At 33.4% G+C, this 23,596-nt stretch overlaps 1 protein-coding gene and 1 long non-coding RNA gene across 2 annotated transcripts in view; one reads left to right on the top strand and one right to left on the bottom strand.

Annotated features, from left to right (window-relative positions):
* LOC113517539 (uncharacterized) overlaps positions 1-19,483 on the bottom strand; it is a 39,688-nt gene extending 20,205 nt beyond the window's left edge. The window contains exons 1-3 of the mRNA XM_026902237.3: positions 19,120-19,483; positions 18,567-18,666; positions 17,403-18,478 (exon numbers count right to left, since the gene is read on the bottom strand). Coding sequence (XP_026758038.2) covers positions 17,403-18,478; positions 18,567-18,666; positions 19,120-19,264 — 1,321 coding nt within the window. The 5' untranslated portion in view covers positions 19,265-19,483. The remainder of the gene's footprint in view (positions 1-17,402; positions 18,479-18,566; positions 18,667-19,119) is intronic.
* Positions 1,074-23,596, top strand: LOC128202175 (uncharacterized). The gene is made up of 3 exons (XR_008253629.1): positions 1,074-1,124; positions 8,103-8,263; positions 23,546-23,596. It is a non-coding gene; the product is annotated as an uncharacterized LOC128202175 (long non-coding RNA).

Genomic DNA, 23,596 nt, shown 5'->3' on the forward strand with positions numbered 1-23,596 from the left:
ATCGGTCAGATAAATTCCTCATGGCAATGTATGAACAAAAACATAGGCCTTCCATGTGGAACATCAAGACACCCAAATAAATTTTGATGTCGTGATATTAAGTTAAGATCACAACATAACGATTTTATTGTCACCCAAAATATGACTATAATTGAGGGGCAAATGCCCTTGTTTTTAAAATTTTTTTCTCATTTTAATATTAATTTATTTAACTAAAAATAAACTAAAAGACTGCTTTCCACAAAAAAAAACTTCTATTATTGCAAAACCAGTTACTTTGACTTAAAAACTAACCAACTCAACTTATTTTCATAAAATTGTATGGAACTGATTCGTAAATATATCCTTTCAGATACAAAAAGAATTTTTCAAATCGGTTTATAATTGACGAAGTTATAAAGTAACAAACATAAAAAATGAAAATAGATACAACTGAATTCAGAACCATCTTTTTTTTAGAAATTGATTGATAAATTGTAAAACTACAAAGTATTATATTTATAGTAGTAGTAGTGGTATATTTATAGTAGTATTTTAACAAAATAATACCTAGCATTCGACCGCAAAAAGCGTAAACGAACGGCCGAGGCAACTAACAATACCTATTTGTGATGTTAATTTCTCCCTCATTTGAATTTCAAAACTGAAATCAGAAATTGTGGTCCTGACGAACAATAAAATAGGGTATTAACCGATAGACAAAGTAGCTTGGGGCATCACAATTTCGGGAGTAAACGTAACAATTGTGGAAATATCAATGATTTATTATTAAGGCCCTGAAATTAAGGACATTTTCTAAGGTACAAGGGCGGTGTGACATAATGATACTCTACTACGCCTTACAACTGCGGTACAGAGTTCAATTTCGCGGCTAACCAGAACCAATCAAAAAAAATTTGTGTCAATTTTACTTTAGCTACTTACTGATTTGTTTTATGAACTAGTATTTGTAATAATGACCTTATAAAAGCAAGTAATATTTAAAATCCTGATAAATTACTTAATAAATCATTTAAAACGGTTACCAAGTAACGATACGGATTAATAGAGAATATCTTTCCTTATGAAGTCAGTATATATAAGACCCGCTCCTGTTTTGAGATTCGAATTACTTCAAGCAAAATGTGAGTAAGTAATTGGGTAGCTAAACTTAACTTCTCTAGGATTTCCATAATAAAAAAATTATCTTTCACTTTTTATTTAATAAAAACATTAAGTATATAAAAATAATAGAAGTCAAGATTATTAACTGTAGAATCCTTAAAAGCTAAGAGTTCGTTAACCTTCGCATGCCGAAAAAATATAACCGTATCGTTGTAAATAATTCTGATCTTTATGACTTAATGACTGTAATTCAACAACTTATTCACTCCCTGTTGTTACCGACTATCAAATAAAGTGACTTATCAATCTCACGATCGGATGATTTTATGACAAAATAACGTGACCCACTAAAATCGTTTTAACAAAGTGCTTATGTAATATCGAGCTTAGTACACTAAGGCAACGCGCAACCGTGCTTAGTACTGGGTAGCTATCTCTATTGTCTATGTAGGTACTTAGTTGTGAATAATCAACTGTCGACCTTAGTAGTCAACTAATAAGTTATTTAAATCGCTTAGACCTCGTGATGAAACCTAATTGCATAATAAGGTCGAGTACATTATAAGACGACTCTTAGAAAATTCTGTATACTTATAATTCCTTATATTTATAATTTATTATTATTATTATTATATGAACCGTTAACTGTCCACTTCTAAACACAAGCCTCTCCATATTGTTACCAGCAGTTGTCACGCTTGGCAGGCGGGTTGGCAGTCGCAATTGCGTTTTAGTGATATTTTAAGAAAGCCGCTGCTACTCCTCCCTCGACCATTAAATTCCCTTAATCGCTTCTAAAGACATTCACGGGAAAGAAAGTTCTACTTCATTAATATACAATTGCTGTTATTAGATATTTCTATAGATATAAATCTGTATGAAGACTCTAATAATACAACGTATTACCATTCCTTTATGTACATTTCTTAGAATGATTAACAAAACAAAATACGACACATCTATGCAAGAATATAAAGTCTTGGAATAAAAAGCCTGGTCAGCATGGCAATAATAGAATATATTCACCTCTCATAAAGACTCCTGCCTAGAACTAGGTCATAGATAGATTTTTAAAGTAAAACAAAATACCATTTCCGCCTGTCATAAATTGTGCAAAATTAATTAAAATTGTCTGGTAGACGTCGTTCTTAATTATGAAGCCATTGTACTTTTCATTAAAAAGAAAGTCTACAAAAATGTAGAGAATGGACATTACGTGGGCCAATCCATAAAATTTTCCTTCCAAACTCTTTACAAAATTACATTACAAAATTACAAAATACAACAAAGAATAATGTAAACGATACTTAACCTTGTGCTCATTAACCAGAGGGAGACTACAAAAGTCGTTTACTTGAGCACCTCTGCCCTATTCGTGTTTCTACCGTGAAGCAGTCGTGTTTGCATGATTGTGTTTCTGTTTGAAGGGTGGAATATAGCAGTGAATTTACAGGATACAGAGGAATAACACTCGTGTCCTCGGAAATGGCAACGCATGAGGGGCATCATGAACGAAACAGTATACTCTGTTACGTCTATGGGACTGCTCATGTCTATAGGCGACGGTTACCACTTTCCATCAGGTGGGCCGTCAGCTTGTTTGCCATTCTAAGTTGCATAAAAAAAATTAAACACATTATAATATCTTCAACAAATCAAAAGATTTACCCCCTTATTTAAAAAAGAGTGTAACTTCTTATAAGTATATTTTAGCTATGAAGTGTTTTGTACTTTTCTTTTCCGCTAAATTCTCAATTTGGAAGAAAACGACAAAATACTCAACAGTTAAAATAGGTTTATAGGACGTTTTAGTTTTCATAAATAAGGGAACACTACTATATATAAAAAAAAAATTACATTCAAGAACACCTTTGATTCTAAGATCAATGAAATATATATTTTAAATGCAATGTAGTGTAATGAAACGTCGACAATAAAAAAGCAAATATGCAGTTTTTATTTACCTGCAAAAATTTTTCTTGGCATTAAGTCCCGATAGTATATTTAAAACACATATATGTAAACAATGCGAAAGTTTAAAATGAACAACCAAATATAACTATGTACTCGTAAGTGCAAATTTTATAAAAGTATATGTAGATTCCATTTATTAGATTCTATTTTAATAAGTACTAGAAAACACACAACTTGTCAAGTCTATATGTATCTCACTATCGTGTTAAAGATGCAGGACTTTTGTCATAAAAGACCGGATTTTCACGTTTCGCAATTTCTCAACGCCAAAATGTGTCAAACGGAAATCCTGTTACAAAAACACGCAGAGGAGCTCAGAGAAACGACCAGTTGACGTGTTTACCTCGGAGGTAACGTGTGGCACATCTTTACTTAAATATTTCAATATTTTTATTTTTAGTATTTCTATACCTCAAAAACGTAACAAGACCTTGTTATCTTTTTAGACAGTTACCAAACTGTTACAAAGGTTAGATTAATATGATTCAAATAATTATCCAAGATTTTAATACTGACAAATTCGTTGTAAATAAAATCAAGTTACAGTTCATACTATATATTTATATTGTATGTATCACATCTCCATATTTAGAACTAGCAGAATTTTTCATCGTGCCTCTGGTGGGCCAAATTGTTTATAATTACTCCTCTCTATCCAAACGTTGTCTGGAAGAGATCGTTTTTAGCGATAATGTCGCCCAATGTTTTCTCATTGTGATTATTTCTTGTAATTGTTTATATTTATAATAAGTTTACTATTGTAATCTTTTGGAGAAAACAATAAAAAGTATCTATCTATCTATATTTCAATAATATAAAAAATAAAAATCAGTGTTACCAACATTGAATTTCATATCACAGCGAAGACTTTTTTGTAAGGGAATTATATTAATTTATTTTCTAATAGATTTAAATCAAAATTATTGTAATTTTAATATATCTTTAAATCATTCAAACAATCATTTTGTGAAATTATTAAATTAAAATATAAGATTAAGAGAAACGGCACCTCAGAATCAGCTCCCATAAATTAATTAAAATAATGTGTCATTTTTACCTGACCAAGCACATATATACCTATAGTATATAAAGAAAAAAGTTTGTAGTAATACAATCATATAGAAAATAGCGTGCGCGTTTTGCACGTATTTGTACGTTAGTCTTATTTCAAGTTGACCTATATGTACACGCGACCTTTTTTCGTCTCTCTACAGGTCAGACTATATTTAATAAAGATGTACTTGGCACTCAGTTCTGTTTGTTTATCTAACATCGGTGAACAGATATATGTTAAAATATTTAACATTTTGTGAAAAAATTAAATCCAAATGGTTTAAATTACACTCTTTCTCTCTATATAACTGAATTATTATTATGTGGCCATTATCAAATGCCCTCATAATGTGACAAACTCATTCAAGAGGCATAATATAATAATATTATGCCTCTTGAATGGGTTTGTCACATTATGAGGGCATTTGAGGATATAGAAAAGAGATACAGACAGATGTAATAATATATTTTCATCATTTCAACCATTATTTGTCCACTGCTGGACATAAGCCTCCCTCATAGACCACCATAAAGACCGGTCCTGAGCCACCTGCATCCACTGACTACCTGCAATGCATTTCAGATCGTCACTTCATCTAGTGGGGGGTCGTCCTACACTGCGTTTGCCCGTACGCGGTCGCCACTTAAAAACCTTTCTTCCCCATCAAATAATATATTTAACAACGGTCTAATTCCAAATTAGCATTTATACAGCATAATAAAATATGTACCTACTCTACTACTAATATATGTATATACTCTTAATTTTCAAATCAGTATTGTTCTTTTTTTTACGGAACTCTTCAAGTCATATCTATTTATACTCTAAAGCCCATCATGTATATATGTATATATATATATATATATATATATATATATATATATATATATATATATATATATATATATATATATATATATATATATATATATATATGTATATATATATATATATATATATATATATATATATATATATATATATATATATATCATCTATGAACAATCAAGGATATCACAGAATATATATTCATAATTCTCCTCATAGATTATCACTTCTGAAGCCTAAGGCTGTGTAATTTCTCTAGCAGTCCACTTATTTAAGTTTTTGGAATAGTTCTTTTTTGTTTGTATTTAAAAATCTAAATAATTGCTCTAATGATCTTCGTTCACCGAAAACAAAATTCTGCGCGGACAATAAGTACGCTAATTATTATCTCATATTTACTCACGAACTGTTTAAGGAGTTTTTAATCTAAGCACTTCCTTTTGTAGATCGAGAACATCATAGAAACTGCGTATCAATTTTTATATCAAGTGAGGCTCTGTCAACCCTGAATATCTTCGACCAAGTAGATACACGGTTGCAAACTCGCTTCACACTTTCACTATCGTTACACTTACGCTTAATATTTCTATCATCAATTTACATTATAAAAGCTTATCATTTAACTGTCTGTTAGAAATATCGACTTTTACATTAAGCACCTTACATAATAAAGGTTTCTAAATAATAGAAAAAGTCTAATTACAAATACGTATAATCGCTTTAAAACTCATTCATAATTGTACTCTTTTTAGAGATCCGTACCAAAAAGGTACAACAGGAATCATTATGGTACGATTTATCCGCCGTCCGTCCGTCACAGCATTATACTCGTATCTCAGTAACAACTAATGATATCGATTTCAAATTTAGAATAGTTTTGTCTATTATTGCCCCACATATATTGCAATGAAAATAATAATTTAAAAAAATATTTTCTTTGTTTCGGGTTTCAAAAGGGATACTCAAAACTCAAAAAAAATCTTACTAGTTCAAGTAGGATCTCGTATAAAAAAGCTTCGTATGTACATTTTAAGATTGATTATTGTTTATGTTGCATAGATTACGCCTTATGATAAAAATATGACAATAAATATTTACATTTCCTTCCCCATTTATATCCGAAGTTTGCAAGAAAAACCTAAATTATTACAATTTATAAAAGTATATGTGAATATTACAAAATAACTAACGTTTCTAATTACTACAATTTCTAAGAATTTATAAAATAAAAACCCCTCCAAAAACAAACTAAATTGTGTGTTTGAGTTTTTAACCATAGATGTGGCCTAATATAAGAAATTACTAATTGAAGCACTAATAAACAATAGGTATCCATTTTTTATATAAGAAATACAATAAGGTCTTTTATCATGTATATTATCTACATATTTAAATAATAATATATGCATAATTCAAACATTTTTTATGTAAAGAAAACAAAAACCTATTTACAGGTTACTTACGGAACCCTTGGTGAGTGAGTCTAATTCAAACTTGACCGGTTTTTTCTTATAGTATATGCCTTAATCACCCACTTTCACCGGCGACTTCGTGTGATCCACTTGTTCGATTCCGTATCACCCAACAGTGTCGAGAATAGAAATATGAAACCTTGTAGCGACCAATAAGAGTGGCGGTTAATCTGAATAATACGATGTATAATAATAAATATAAATAAATACCTCACATATTATATATTACACACCGATATCAAGTTTCAAACGAAGCAACGCTTTTAGTACAGGTACTACATAATCGAGAGATGTAGATTCATTACACACATATAAAATTTTGCAGAGGAAGACTTTGTACAAAACTCGTTTATTTGCACCACTATCCCATTCGTGTATCTACCGTGAATCAATTGTTTTTGCATGGTTGTGTTTCAGTTTTAAGGGTGGGATATGGCAGTGAATTTAAAGGGTACAGAGGAATAATACCTTAGTCCTCAGGAATGGCAACGCATGAAGAATACCATGCGTCAAACAGTATACTCTGTTATGTCCATGGTACTGCTCATGTCTATAGGCGACGGTTACCACTTTCTATCAGATAAGCCGTGAGCTTGTTTGCCATTCTAACTTGCATAAAAAAATTTCCAAACCTCATACATTACTTATTTTGTTTACTCGTACATGTAAGTATTATACAGAGATGAATCCACGACAATCTTCAAGTGAAACATTATGTTATACCAACCACTACATCACCAAAGTCGATAGAACGTAAATTGTTAAATATAATATAAATTATTTAACCTAATGCTATATATATGTTGCGAAATGGACAATAAAAATAATGTACTCGAATTCCTGTACTGAATAAAATCGCTAAAAAACGACAAAAGAATGATTAAATTACAACATACAGAGGACCTGCCATGAAATGTTTTCGAAATTTCGGGGCCGAACAAAACACAAATCTGATGTCAAAAATACATAATACATAATATTTAAAAATGTTAAAATATCATTCGTTTAGACTTTTATGGTAGGTTTTATAGTGAACGAAATGTTAAGCTTCATTTACTGTGCCGATTTCGGTATGAACGAAAACACGAAATTGAGTCCGAAAATTCAGAATTTCATTTCATGGTAGACCCCTGATAACACTGTAACTGCATAGCTACCACTAGACAAGCTATATGCCATTGTAACGCTTTCCTGATACAAAAGCCATCATTATAATTATCATCAGATCCAATTACAGCAAAAGTTGATTCTAATAACGGTGGCTTTACCAAGAACTAAAACAGTAAATGGGCTGTTACGTTACTTAATTACAAGGACAAATTTGAATCCTCGCACTAAATTACACGTGCAAAACATTAGACGGCAGACATTTTCAAATTAATGTGGCCCGAATTCGGGACCCCTTTTACACTAATGAGAAACAATGTTTACTATAGCTAAAACCTTTTACGCTAATTTCAAAAAGGCTTTTTTTTGCGTGGTACAACAAAGATGTAAGTACGTAATTGTTGTCAGGAAACATGTGTTAGATATGTTTACTAACAGTACTGAGATTACGAAGTAGCTCAGTGTGTTACTATCTCGAATTGAGTGAAGAGTTCGAATCGAACTTTATTTAAATCGAACTGGATTTCCGAAATAAAAAAGCTAATGAATTAAACCACTTCCAGGTGGCGTATCAAAATGAAACCATACAAAAGATTTGAAGTTATATTTTCAAGAACACAATTCCGAAAACCGCATCCAATTTGATGCAGTACTTTTTGCGTGATGCCGGAACAAACATACAGACGGACGAACAGATAAAAATTTCTAAAAATTATTGTTAAAGGTATGTCAACTGTCGGTCTCATTAAGACCCCTTATATTTTTTTTCTTAACCATCTCCTATATACATACATCTTGTAATTGCAATTGTATTATATTAGTAAAATATGTTAACAAAATATGTTCACGACTATAATCCGAGTGCCAGGGGGAAGGGATTGTTAGTAATGCGAGCTATCAGTTACATTGCTAGCAATATACCCTTTCAGATCGACCTCCACGCGTTTCCCCCTGGAAACTATCGTGGCTAATTCTAATTGAATTCGTCAAGATGGGCTAACTGGCCTGTATTCATTCTTATCGATCACCCTTCACTGGTGCTCCGCCAGCGTATCCTGTTAGCGCAGGCTAGATTACCATTCCGTTTTCATCCATCAAAAAAAATCCAAGTGCCAAAGTGCTGTAGTCATTAGCATGCCAATGACTACAGTCATATTGGTACGTAGTGAAATATAGGAATACTCGGCATGCCTACATTTTAGTAAGCATATCAAAATATAACGTAGCAAGAGGCAAAATTACCACCGTCACTTTAATCTTCAGTACCGGATTTGAACTCTGACTTTTTGAATCACGGCCTTTGTGGTCGGAGTAATAGGTCTGTCCGGAAAGTTCGTATAAAAGTGTTCTGGAATGCGAGAAAGAGGAGTGGGGAGGCCAGGTAAGCGCAGGACCCCTTCCTTATGTCCCTAACAATGCTTCAGTTCTGGTCTGACCGCCGTGCGGTGCGAACTGGCTTGTCACGCCATCTGTGAAGTTACCTCTTAACGAAACCCCGTCGGCATGGAGCCCGCTTCCGTTGAAGAGCAGCGCGTCGTAATCAAGTTTCTCTCGAAACTCGGCAAGAATGGCCGTGAAATTGATGTCGAATTTGATGTCGAATTAAAATCCCAAAGCAAAGAGTGGAAGACATCCGGGGAACCACGAACAAAAAAATCAAGAAAATCCCGCTCAAATGTCAAGACAATGTTGATTGTTTTTTTCGATGTTCGGGGGATTGTCCATCAAGAATTCGTCCCTCCAGGCCAGACAGTTGATGGAAAATTCTACGTCGATGTGCTCAGACGCCTCAAAGCTCGTGTGGCACGAGTTCGTCCAGAATTGGCGCGAGAGGGGCGTTGGATTCTTCACCACGACAATGCCCCTGCCCACACCTCTCTTGTTGTCCGTGAGTTTTTGAGTAAAAATTTCATTACGGTGACCGAACACCCCCCCTATTCGCCGGATTTGGCCCCGTGTGACTTCTTCTTGTTCCCAAAAACCAAATTGGTACTTCGGGGGCGGCATTTGGGGGACATAAATGAGATAAAAAAAGCTACGACGGGGCAGCTGAGAAACCTACAACCAGAGGACTTTCAAGGAGCCTTCTCACAGTGGAAACGGCGTTGGCACAAGTGCATTATGTCACAGGGGGAGTACTTTGAAGGGGATAAAATTGATTTACCTGAATAATTGTAAAATAAAATTTTTAAAAAACTTTTATACGTATATTCCGGACAAACCTCGTATACCACTGAAGCACGATGTTCTTTTTATTTTAAAATTGATTCCTCCCACATAAATTTCTTCTCTAATAAACCCTATTCATCATCATCATCATCAAACGTTAACTGTCCTCTGCTGAAAATAGGCCTCCCCCATAGGGGGGGAGGGGTTTACCAATGCTTGCCACGCTTGGTAAGCGGGTTAACAACCGCAGTTACGCTTCGGTGATGTTTTAAAAGGGACGCTGTAGCCCATCCCTCAACCATTAGGCTCCTTTAATCTCTTCTTACGACACTCATGGGAAAGAAATGGATAGCATTCCATTACCTTATTAACCCCATTAACCACACCTAATTATTTTAGGGAGCCAACAAGCGACAAAATACATCATGATCAAATATTTTGTAGTCGTATATTGTTTTGTATATACGATACATTTTCACAAAAATTTTAAATCTACCTAATTACAGTTATTACGTAAATTTATTATCAAAATTTGCTAATATTTTTTTTTATTAAATATCTATAAATAGATCCGCAAAAGTATAAATAAACTTTAACGTTTTCCCACAAAAGCGTGTCTAACATCTGTTTATACCTAAACAAAAGAGTCAATCTTATTAAAAAAAAAAAAAGGTGTTTAAATTAATAAATTTTATTATATTATAGTTTATAAACAAATAAACATTATTACACCTACAAATACCATTACCGTTAGTTGGAAGGCATCGAGAGAGACCTATACCCAACAGTAGATCGGAATACGCTAATAATTAATGAATGAATTATTACTCCAACTTTACAATATTAAACAGCAACTTAAAGAGGTTTGTCCGCAAAAACCGGTTACTTCAATCGTGACAAAATTAAATGTATCACGATTAAAGTCGCCGTTCTAACGCGGGCGTTAACCCCATCGATTGCAAAAATAATTGCCTATAAAAAGCAAAAAATATCGCGTAACACAGGTACGTGCAAAAAATATACTCAAATTGGGAACTTTCTCCTTTTTGACGTTTAAAAGTGTTTTAAAAATGGAAATATAAACACATTATTTGATGGAAATGTTTTAGAAAGCATACTGATATTGTCATCACGCGAATTTTATTCTATCAATTGTGAACTCGTTTTCGAGATTTCATGATAACGAAATTTTGTAAAAAGCTGTTTATTAAGGCATTAACCATGGATTAACCTATAAATTAGAAATTCGCGAATACTTCGTGATCAAATGTTAATTGTCAAAAATAACGGTATTACGTAGTATATTGTGGTATTTAATCGCGAGATGAATTTAATGCACTTTCCTCTAATAAGCCGCACCACTAACGATCGATAGATAGGACCTATTCATAAGAGATTTTAGTCTCAAATCACTCTGCAGATGTATCTTCAATTACTAGTCATTCGCTAATGGCTTTTAGATAATACAAAATATGTCAAAAAAGAAAATTGTTGGCAATTATAATAATGAAAACTAAGAGTTTTCAAGAGACGCGTGAAAAAGAAAATAAACGGTTGCTCCTGTACATGGAGAACACCAAATTTAATTTCGGTTATAATATGATGTACTGACATATTATAAGCTATTATAAAAAAAATGCAAGATACGTAATCAAGGAACTAATGTTGGATCTTTCTGATGAATCACACTTATTACTTTCGTAAATGCATGTTCAAACCAACCAAATACATTATGTAGTTGACATTTCTTTGTGCCTTTGTATACACAAAGGCTGTTAGTCGCCAAGCCGTACAAAATTCTCGCTACTTGTGCTGTATTGTGTTCACTAACTTGTTTGCATATACTAGAGTACCTAAGCGGGCAATTCACTTGCAAATTGTATACTTTTTAACTCACTGTCTTGAATTTTATTTGACATTTATTATCTTGTATAAAATTCATTAAAATCATTAACGTCGTTCATGAATGAATTCACTATTATTTGTTCAATATTGTGATTTTTTATAAATTATATATATAATTTTTTCTACTATCCTGTTCTCTCTCGAAACACCACTTTAGTCCTACTTACTACCTTCAAAGTAATCGTATAGAGTTTTCAATCGTTTTCACAACTAACTTGATGCTTTTGTCTGTGATCTAAATAATAACCAGTATAGTACTATTACTTGTACATTATCTGTGGTAATACTTATCAAGCATTTGGCAATTATGATCAGTCTAAATAATAAAATATGAATCAAGCTATATTTTTTTTTTGCATAAACATAGGTACAGTTAAAAATTATAATGACATATATAATAATTTTCGTTTAATTTCGAAACAATTTATAATCTCATTTTCATTTTTAAATATTAAAAAAAGTATAATTTATTTGAACACCGCAGTAATATACAAGTGGTTAATGAATTCTTTTTCTTTTTTTCTTCAATCTTCACATTAAGCCATTTAATAATACTCATTATAATGGCCTAATATCATAAATGAAAATTTACACAAATCCAAGTTACTGTCATTACTACTTATGTTGGCAAAAGACTTTGTTTATACGAACTTTATAAAATGATTTATTAGCGATCCACCCAGCTTCGCAAGAATGCAAATGATACATACAAATCTTCTGTAAAATGAATCTAAATAATAATAAAACTTATATCAAAATCCATAAAAAGTTAATTGAAAAATAGACGTGGACAACGACTTTGTTTATACCATTCAAAGATAAAGATGTCAATGCACTCTGCAATATAATATGAGTAATATATTATTTCTAAGTGTTTCTATTATGTAGTGTATGTATTATTTTATAGTCTTGGTTCTTATCATGGCTACGAGCAGACGTTGAAAAGAGAGAACTTCATAATTCTATACATTTGTATTTCGAAAAAGTCACGTGAGTTGTAAAACGTTTTTATTCTGTTATGACATCAAATTGTTACAAATTCTTGCAGATCATCGGATGACATAAATGAGAGCGTCGCGTCTTAGTAATATAAATACCTACTAATCCGACTGAAGATGTTATGAATTCTAATCGATCGATACCAATTTGTGCGTAAATTTTAACCAACTTTACGATGATATCATTTCAGCCGCAAATTTTTTTTTATACAACTTAGAATGGCAAACAAGCTGACGTCCCACCTGATAGAAAAAGGTAACCGTCGTCTATAGACATGAACAGTACCATGGACATAACAGAGTATACTGTTTCGCTAATGATACCCCCCATGCGTTGCCATTCCTGTGGACTCAGGTGTTATTCCTCTGTACCCAATAAATTCACGCCATATCCCACCCTTCAAACCGAAACACAGCCATGCAAACACAACTGCTTCACGGTTGAAACACAAATGGGACAGAGGTACCCAAGCAATCGACTTTTGTAGCAAACTCTCACAATTATTAAAACGCCATACTAAACAGTCCAGAAATCCAGGGAAGTTGGTTACATTTGAATACAAAATAAAAAATATACGTGCCGAACTCCTCTTTTTTAGGGTTCCGTGCCTCAAAACGAAGAAACAGGACCCTTATAGTTTCACTCGTGCCCGTTTGTACGTCCATCTGCGTCAGTCAATTTGCCCCAAATTTACCGGACCAATTCAGTTAGAATTTGGTACATAAAATGTAAATCAGTGACACAAGGGCGGAAATATAAATTAGAAAAAAATTTTGCAAACTATATTGGGTGATATATGAAAATATATTTGAGATTGCGAATGTCTAAAATATATTTCTCTTATACTTTTAAATTAAACAGTTAAGAAGTTACTTGAGAAAATAGACAAAAATTGACCATTGCCCTCCCCCCATTTACCTGCAAAACTACTGGACCTTAAATTTTGAAAAACCAACGAAGTAGTTCTTTGCCGTCGATTATAGGAAACCTATAAAAAGTCTATAGTATTTAAAGTAATATAGGAAATTTCCTAATATTTGTGCGTATACATTTCATTTCCAGTTGTAATACAACCAAATTACTTCAAACATACTAACGTACTAACGTAACGTATCAACGTACGGAACCCTCTATACGTGAGTTTAATTCACACTTATTCGGTTTTTATTATTATTTTAAAGTCAGTTATAACTGCAGAGAAAGTGTAAACGTTCCGAAAATAAACTGTTATAAATTCCTTTTTATATGCTGTCAACTGTTAATTTCGCAGTATGCTTACAGTTACATTACTTTCATCTCGCGAGGTGTGAATAATGCCTCACATACCTACAAACTATTTTTATAACTGTCGTTAAGTTTTTAAAATGGAACAATTAATAAAAATAATACGTGTGTACCAATATCGAATACAATTTAAAAAAAAATAATAGGGTTAAGTAAAATAATATTAAAAAAAATGTGCTTCTTATTAATAAACACAAGAAACAACATTCAAGAATTTACAATTTTTAGAACCATAATACAAAGCGTCTTTTTAAAAAAAAAGTATTTTTTTACTTATTAATATTATATATATACGTTAACTATCCACTGCTGAACATAGGCCTCCTCCATAAAGGGAGTATTGTCAGTAGTTACCAAGCTTGGCAGGCGAGTTGGCAACTGCAGTTAGACTTTGGTGATGTTTTAAGAGCCTATATACTTTTGACACCCACCGTAAAAGAAGGGAATGGGGGATAGAAAGACAATAAAAGTACGCGTACAACAACACTTCGATTAATAGACGCGATAAATCACTCTGTGTATAGAGGCCGTAAAATGAAATCGTTGAAATCGTTATAATATAACAAAAAATAGCAAGCTAGCAAAATGACATTTAAAGTACGCGTTCACGCTGTAATGGTAAAGTCTAGCATTATGATGCGAAATGTAGGTAATAATCGCCATTAAGAATTTGCGCTTTTTTATAAACTGCATATAAAAGTTATGAATTGAATATTACATTAAAACTTTCAAAAAATAAAGCTATATAAAAAAAAAATAAAATAACTTTAACTTATATCTTTGTTCTAAGTCTTTGTGACTTGTTTGGTAAAAAAGATATTTTTATTTTATTCTTTATCCAGCCAGTGCATTTTAATCTCTTGTTCATAAAAACGTTAATCCTCTTATAAACATATGTTAGGTATTGACCTGTTTTGTCTCTTTCTTTTATGATAAATTCTCAATTTGAATGAAAGTGACAAAACAGTCTTATAGTTAAAATAGATTTATAGGAAGTTTTAGTTTCTGTTAATAAGGGTGTAATACTTTGTCACTGTCCGTCTCGACATAGAATTAGCCACATCTCCCTTTCCTGTGGATGTCGTAAGAGGCGACTAAAAGAACTTAATAGTAGAAGGATAGACAGCAGCGTCCCTCTTAAAATATCTCTAAAAGTCTGACTGCGGTTGCAAACCCGCTAGCCAAAACGGCAACTACTGCCTGGCAACTACTGGTAAAACTCCCTATATGAAGAGGCTGTTTATTCGGCAGTGGGCAATTAACGGTTGAAATGATAATGACTTTATCACTACAATTATGATATTAGTGACATGTACAAAAAATTTAATCCTGAACATTATTACTGCGCCGTGTGGTTCCGGCATAAAATAGGCCACCCATTCCTTTCCCGTGGGTGTCGTAAGAATCGACTAAGGGAAGGCGAGAGATAGCAGCAGGGGCCCTCTTAAAACATCAACTACCAGACCGCCTGCCAAGCCTAGCAATTACTGGGAAAAACCCCCAAGGGAAAAGTTCAGCGGTGGACAGTTGAAGGCTGATATGATGAATAGTCAACCACTGAATCCTAAAAGTATAACTTTATACAAAAAAAAAATGCTAAATAATTTATTACAGTTTTTTTTTTATGGGTGAAAATGAAATGGTAATCCCGCCCGCGCTAACGGGATACGCTGGCGGAGCACCAGTGAAGGGTGATAGATGAGAATGAAAACAGGCCAGTTAGCCCATCATGATGAATTCATCAGGAATTAACCATGATAGTTTCCAGGGGGAACCGCGAGGAGGTCGACCTGGTTGGTGGGTATATTACTAGCAATGGGGTTCTCAGTCTTCATTACTAACAATCCCTTCCCCCCCAATTTATTACAGTTATCTGTACACAATATTAAAGATAATTAATATCCAAAGTTTCCCATGAACTTATGTAACGCGCCATGCATGATGTGACGCTGGCTAAATAACATCGTGTGCTTAAAAGCAATTAAATTCATTCTCTCCGTATTTATGTTGAAATCTACCTATTGTAAAAACTGGACCGACCACTTTCGAGAGCGAATAAAAACTTATTATATATATTAACTCGTAGTGATGGATATTTAATTTTTTTTTTTGCAACTTTAATGACATACGAGCTGACTGCTCTCTTGATAGTATATGATAACCGTAATCTATAAACATGAATAGCAGTATCGGCATCAAATAATGCACTGTGACGTCCATACTACCTCTCGTGTGTGGCTAAATCTAAGGACTAATGTATTTTGCCTCCATACCCAGTCATTTCATTGCCCTTCATATATTTATTATTGTTTTTCCATCTTAAATTATTTTATTTTTTAAAATTAATCGCCATATGGTCCCGGCATAGAATCGGCCACCTCTTCCTTTCCCGTGGCTGTCGTAAGAGTCGACTAAGGGAAGGCGAGGGACGGGCAGTAGCGTCCCATTTAAACATCTCCAAAGCCGTTAGCAGCTGCCAATCCGCCTGCCAAGCGTGGCAATTACTGGCAAGACTTCCCATGTGGTAGGCTTATATTCAGCAATGGACAGTTAATGGCTGATATGACAATGATATGATGATTAAAATAAATAATAATAATAGCGCCTTCTTTTTCCGTGGGTGTCGTAAGAGGTGACTATAAAAACAATTATCAAGGGATGGACAGCAGTGTCTCTCTTTACATATCACCATGATCTGACTGTAATTGCCAATTCACCTGCCAAGGACGGCAACTAGTGGCAAAGCCCCTATTTTGGGGGAGGGCCAATTCAACCGTGATGACTTGAATGACTTATTTTAATATTAGAAATATGAATAAAGTAAATAGCGCCTAAAATTTGTTCTTATATTCAATCTATGATAAATGAACAAAACCATTTATACTACAATGGCATTAAAATGATTATGTAACATCGTTCATCTGAACTACTTTAATTACCTACCTGAGTAGGAAGTGTGTTAAGGTGAAGGCATGATAGGCACTTATATAAAAGTGCACACGTAATACGAAAAAAACAAGATTTAGTTGGAAAATTGCAAGTTGCGTAATTGTGTCAGTGGTTTCGGTTCATAACTTCAATATACATTTTTTATAATATACTATATTATACTAATTATATTCCACCGTTACAAACAAAAATCAATTAAAGAACACATTAATACGTTTTGTCCCTGAAATACATAAAACTGCATTTTGTTGTTTGTGCATTATATTATAATAAATAAAATGATCTCGCCACTGTTCACAATCGAAATCTTCAATTTTTTTGCAATTTGAATGGCAAAGAATCTAATGGAAAGTGGTATTCGTTGCCTATAGACATGAACGGTATCATGGATAACAGAGTTTAGTGTGTCACCTATAATATACCCTTCATGAATATTTATTTATTAATATTAACATTTTTATAACTTTTATAGACTCTTTCATCGACATAATTGGAAATAGAATGGCACCGAAGAAAATGTAGAAAGAAATATTAATAGATTCGCAAAGTCTACTTACCTACTCGCTTAGTAGAAATTTGCCGTGTAGAGTAATTAAATGGCACATATATTCTGTTTTCCAAATTTGTAATCAACTCGGTAGGAAGTTTATTAGCAGCGTGCACTTCATCCAAACACAACACATTGTCTTTAAGACACTGTTCACTAATCACTGTTGTAAACTCACGGCTCACTTCGGAATTAATTCCATCGTCTTCATGTAACACTTTAGATTCCTTATTTTCATAGACTAGTTCAGCTACACCCTTTAAATTATCTTGACATGATTTTTCCGCCTCCACCTGTACATTATACACTCCTGGCATCTTTTTGGCATCCAGAATAAAGTCGGCGCGTTCTCCGCGACCTAATGTAATCGAATTGACATTTTCAATGCCTATTCTATGGCCATCTAGAGCAATAAGTTCAAGAATGTGTTTATGTATACTAAATTTCACTGGACAACTTTTTGATCCTCCGCCATATACTAATCTAAAGCGGTATCTTTTACCGTATTCCACACTAAATTTAGCAATTGGTGCGTCTGGAGAGTCTGCCGTTTTTCCTTTTCCGTTTATAAGCAATGACTCTGCGTTGGGAATTCTTGACATCATTCCAGCTAAAGGTCCCATTGAATGTCCCCATTCTGCTATAAAGATAGTATGTTCTGTGGCATCGACGTCATATAATTTATGCAAGGGATTTAAACGAGGAGGCTTACGAACGATGAATGCTCCAGCAAGCCCATCCGCAGCATCTGCGGCTGAGTGCGCATGATACATATGCGTGCCTACTGCTGATGCACGGAATTTATATTGAAATGTAGTATAAGCCGGTTGAGGACACTGGGTTAGCATGGGAGCTCCATCCATAAATGGAGTCTCTTTCTGTGGTTGTCCCCGCCAGTGTATTGACAAAGCGTGAGCAGGTGCTCTGTGTACAACGTCCACAACTAAAATGTCATTTTCACAGACGTGTAGAGCTGGTGCAGGCAGAACTCTATTCGCGGATAAAACTCCACGTTCTCTGCCATCAGCAGATATGCACATAGATGGACATTCTTCACCACCCTTTTCGGTACAAGTGCCGCAGGATCTGTCATAATAAATTATACAATATTAAATTCATTTAAAATACTATTATTTTTATATAAAACAGTTGTTATAATGAACATGTCACTTACTTGCTGAGAGTTTTGTAGACCTCAATAACTAGTTTTACACGGCATATCATGGGCCAATCCAACTCATTGCATTCTCTGTTGCAATTCTCAAAATATTCATCTGCAAAATAAATAATGACCATTATTTTTTTAAACAATTTATTAGATATTAACATGTCTTCACGTACATGTAACTACCATGAAAACCTTACGAGGCCGATAACCGAAACCTTAGATAACCAAAATATCTATTTTCAACTATTTTTTTTTACTATTATCAAGACTATTTTAATTTTAATCTTTACAGATATTACATTACTATTAGAAATCTTGACCACAATTACAACAAGAAAATCAATTAGTTTTAATGAAACTACGTAATAACTTATTCGTTATGTTCGCCATTTTATAGGGATACTTAGAGAGAGAGAGAGAGTAAAAATAAGTAATATTATAAAATTATATGATATGTAAATATACCTTCCTATTTTGTAAAAGATATACATACATCTAGACAGTATATATAATTGTATGTAATTTGTAAGTTGAAAAGAAAATATTGAGACACACATACCCGGCATTGGCGTATAATAAATTACAACAATAACACTGATAAGTACAAAAGACAACACCAAAATCCTTTGCAGGGACATTAGCGTGTAATTTGGCTTCTTATGTGGCACACTGCTTGCTTCAATCGTGCTCTTCTCTGTCTCCATTTTGGTTTTATAGCACCGATTTGTTTTTCTATTTACTTCAATAACATTACATGTTTACGAGCGATAGTGTATAGAGTGAATGTACCGTACAATCACTTGGTTGGGAAAAAGGCGACCACGCGAGTCGACCATCAGCTGGCGACTGTTTGGCAAGTGGAGCTGGTTATGGCGCTTCGTTGCACCATACGCTGCACCTTTGCCTCGTGCTACAGACAAGGGGCCGATATTCGGAAGCAAATTGACGACTGACTAGTTTAAGCGCTCTCTCTGAGCCTGTTCGTCGTTACGCAACTATAAATTGTATAACAGATGTATTAAAGCTATCTTCTTATATAAAAGTAGCCATTTCCGCTGCTACGCTCATGTGGAATCCATTATCTGTCATTCCCATAGGGACTTCCAAAAACCCTTTCTTAGTGAATGTTTACATCCCACGAGGAATTTATCTACCTATCAACTTCATAGGTTAAATAATCGTTGGAGATTTTGAGTTAAGTAATATTAATTAATTATTCACTGAGTGAATGGGAAGTATTTTCGCTTTTTTATTTAATTTTAAATTATTAAATTCTTATGTAACGGATAAGTATCTAGATACAAAAAGATAAATTAATAAAATATTTAAAATGTGTAAAATACAAACTGTTCACGACGGTTTCGCTCGCACAAAGGGCGTTAACTTCTGTTCTCATGAAAATTTTGGAATATTTTCAAGCAACTAGGACAAAATCTGCAGAATAAAATTAGCATTCAGAGACATGAGTAATGAACGTATAATGAAAAGATAATAAAAGAAGTGTAGGTACACTTAATGTGACATTAGAAGTATGCAAATACGGTAAGATACATAGACTTAACTACAATCATAATAAAATGAAATAGTAACCAAGCTGCCGGTGGCAACTTGGCCTGCTGTTTTTTTTTATATTTTGTATTTATTTATATAAAATATAATTTCTAAAACAGTATACTCTGTTATGTCCATGGTACTGCTCATGTCTATAGGCGACGATAACCACTTTCCATCAGATGGGCCGACAGCTTGTTTGCCATTCTAAGTTGCATAAAATATTTGATATTTTTTCACACATTCTTTCGTTACTAAATACATAATTTACGAAGTCATCTTTATTAATGGTTTCCTATTCAAACCTTTACTACTAGAGCACAGTGGCAAAACCCCAGTGAAAGAAAATAGATGAAAATGAAGCTGGTCCTTCGAAGCGAATCGTGAATCAACCACGATATTTTTGTTGTATATGATACTAAGTCGTTGGTAACAATGTATTTTTACAAACATGATTCGTTTATGGTATCTCTACTCCTCTACTTAAGTCCCTTTCTTAGCAAATCTGTGCTTAAAATTTCGTATTCCGACATTTAATTTGAGCTTTTGTGTTAAATATGATTCAGTTTATCAAATAAAAATAAATATTACAGTTCACTTCATAATTTAAGGAATACATTAAAAGCTCCTAACTATTATTATTAAATATCTTATACATATATTATATACGGTTCGTGGGCTCTACGGTCAAAAAATAATCGTACCCCTGGGAAATAACTTGTGGAACGACGGTTCTGAAGTGAAATTTTTAGATAACTTTAGAATATTAGATGAATATAACGGGTACTGCCATTCCTTTTTTTAACGTTCGTATTATAGTAACTCTATGAATTTGTATACAGCTGATTGTTTATTGTCACAAATTTATTTCTACAGAAAAACAAACATATAATAATACCTTAGATTATACATAATACATTCTAAATGAGAAAGAAAAATCACAGAAACACCTAATGATTTTAAATTTGTTTATATTTTCATTGAGTTCTATCAAAACAGACTAGACTTAAATCTCTTATGGAATAAATTATAACCCTATCTAAATAATATAGAATGTTATATAAATGTGAAAGTTCATTTGTAAAGTATGGATTATTGTTTGGATTATTATTTAATCACGTTCATGAGTCCAAAAATTACACAGCAAAGAAGTAAACAAAAATTTGTTGTATAATATATAAATGAATTTCTTTCATTTAATACCCCATTTAGACTAGATATATTGAAATGTTTAGTACCCCTTTCGGCCCCAGAAAATATAAAATTAATCATCATTTGTGCTGTTAAGTGTCCACTGCTGAACATAAGCCTTCCCCATAAGGGGAGTTTAGCCAGTAGTTGCTACGATTGGCAGGCGGGTTGGAAACCACAGTTAGACTTTTAGTGACGTTTTAAGAGGGGCGCTGCTGCCTATCCCTCTACCATTAAATTGCCTTAGTCGCCTCTTACGACACCCACAGGAAAGAAAGGGGTGGCCTATTCTATTCCGGGACCACAGAGTACATAATATTTATAATTTATATAAATTTAATAAAGTTATATAAATTATTTCCCATTCAGTATATGTATAGGAATGAAGAATATACTAAATTTATAATCTAAGATAAAACTATTCAAAATTTCAAATCGATACCTTTAGTAGTTGCTCAGATGTAGCCCTGTGACAGATGGACGAACAGACTGACAAAGTCACACTTTAAAGGTTCCTTTGTACCTTTTTAATACATAATCCTAAAAAGATTATACTTAAATAAATTCATAAGCTATATATCTCAATAACTATCCTATAATTGATAAAGAAACAAAAGATAAGTGCTCACATTAGTATATCTACATCTAAATAATTGATACAATTTGGAAGATACGTATGTAGGTATAAAATAAACAAACATTTCGTGACTACTGAATGTCTTTCACGGCAACAGGCAACGAAAATTAATGTTAGTTACACCAACACCTTCTGTGATAAATATACCTATCGCTATGATAAGGATCTTGATCAATGTTTACATTCTATTTAAAGCTTTGTAATCTCGAATTTTTATACGTAGGTTTCTAGGGAGGTACCACCCTAATTCTTACTTTCATTAGATATAATGCTTTGCCGCCTGCTTTAGTATATAAAGTACTCTATGTGGTATGTTAGTATATGTACTCGTATACCAAATTTCCTTCAAATCAGTTCAGCTGTTTAAGCATGAATGAATAATAAACATCTTTACAAAATTTCACATTTATTATAGTAGTAGCATGAACATGAATATTTGTTTTTAACTCATTGAAATTTAGCTTTTAATAGGATAAAAATGGAATGCTAATCCCGCCTATATGTACTATTGGTACACCAAGGGGGTACCGTTGAAGGATGATGAATGACAATGAAGTCAGGTCAGTCGTTCTATCGTGTTTAATTCACCAAGGTTTAACCAAGATGATTTCCAGGACGAACCACGTGGAGGTCGACCTGATATGAACTGTGATGCCCATTACTAGCAATCCCTCCCCTCTGGTACCTTATATCGTTAACCAGTAATCATGGGGGGAAAGGGATTGTTAGTAATGGGGTCTAATGAACCCATTGCTAGCAATATACTCTATCAGGTCGACTTTCACGTGGTTCCCCCTGGAAACCATCGTGAACAATTCTTGTTGAATTCATCACGATGGGCTGACCTGCTTCATCCTGACCTGTCATCCCTCACTGGTACCCGCCAGCGTATACCGATAGCGCGGACGGGTTACCATTCCATTTTCACCCATTAAAAAAAAACAGTTATTATGAAATTTAAACAGAACTTGGAATGGAGAAAAACATAAGCTACTTTTTATATGAACATGTTCGCGGGTGAAAATTAATAAAATTAAACCAATACTAAAAGACTGCATTTTATTGTAAAACTCTTCATAAGGTAGTAGGTATTTTGTGATTTCTATCGAATTGGTATAATAACAAAACATGGAATGAAGTCGTTACGCTATCATTTCGTAGTCACGAATTCAACATTACCAAAAACGATTCCAAATTGGTAAATTTCTTAAATTTTTACAATCAAAATTTTGTAATGGATAAGAATAGAATGGTAAACCCCGCCTGCACTAACGATATATCCTAGCGGGCCACCAATGAGGCATGATAGGTGAGAATAAAAAGGCAGGGCAGTACGTCGTGATGAGTTCACCTAGAATTCAGCACGATAGGGCCAGGGGACCAGTTTGAGGTCGACCTGACAGGGTATATTACTAACAATGGGACTGGTAGTCAATATTACTAACAATCCCTTCCCCCTCCCCTAAATCTTTATTATGTCTAAAGATTTTTTTATAATAATAATCATCTTGATTCAAGTAACCTTAATAATAAGCCACTTTGAATTTCTTATAATTCTGCCGCCCATTCAAAATGTAATTTGCATAGACTTAGTATAACGTTCTAGCAATTTCAGCCGAGAAGAACGAACATGAAACTTAACTGTTGCTATTTCAAG

This window comes from Galleria mellonella, unplaced genomic scaffold (assembly GCF_026898425.1).
Source record: "Galleria mellonella isolate WM207_F2 unplaced genomic scaffold, CSIRO_AGI_GalMel_v1 utg78, whole genome shotgun sequence".
NCBI lineage: Eukaryota > Metazoa > Arthropoda > Insecta > Lepidoptera > Pyralidae > Galleria > Galleria mellonella.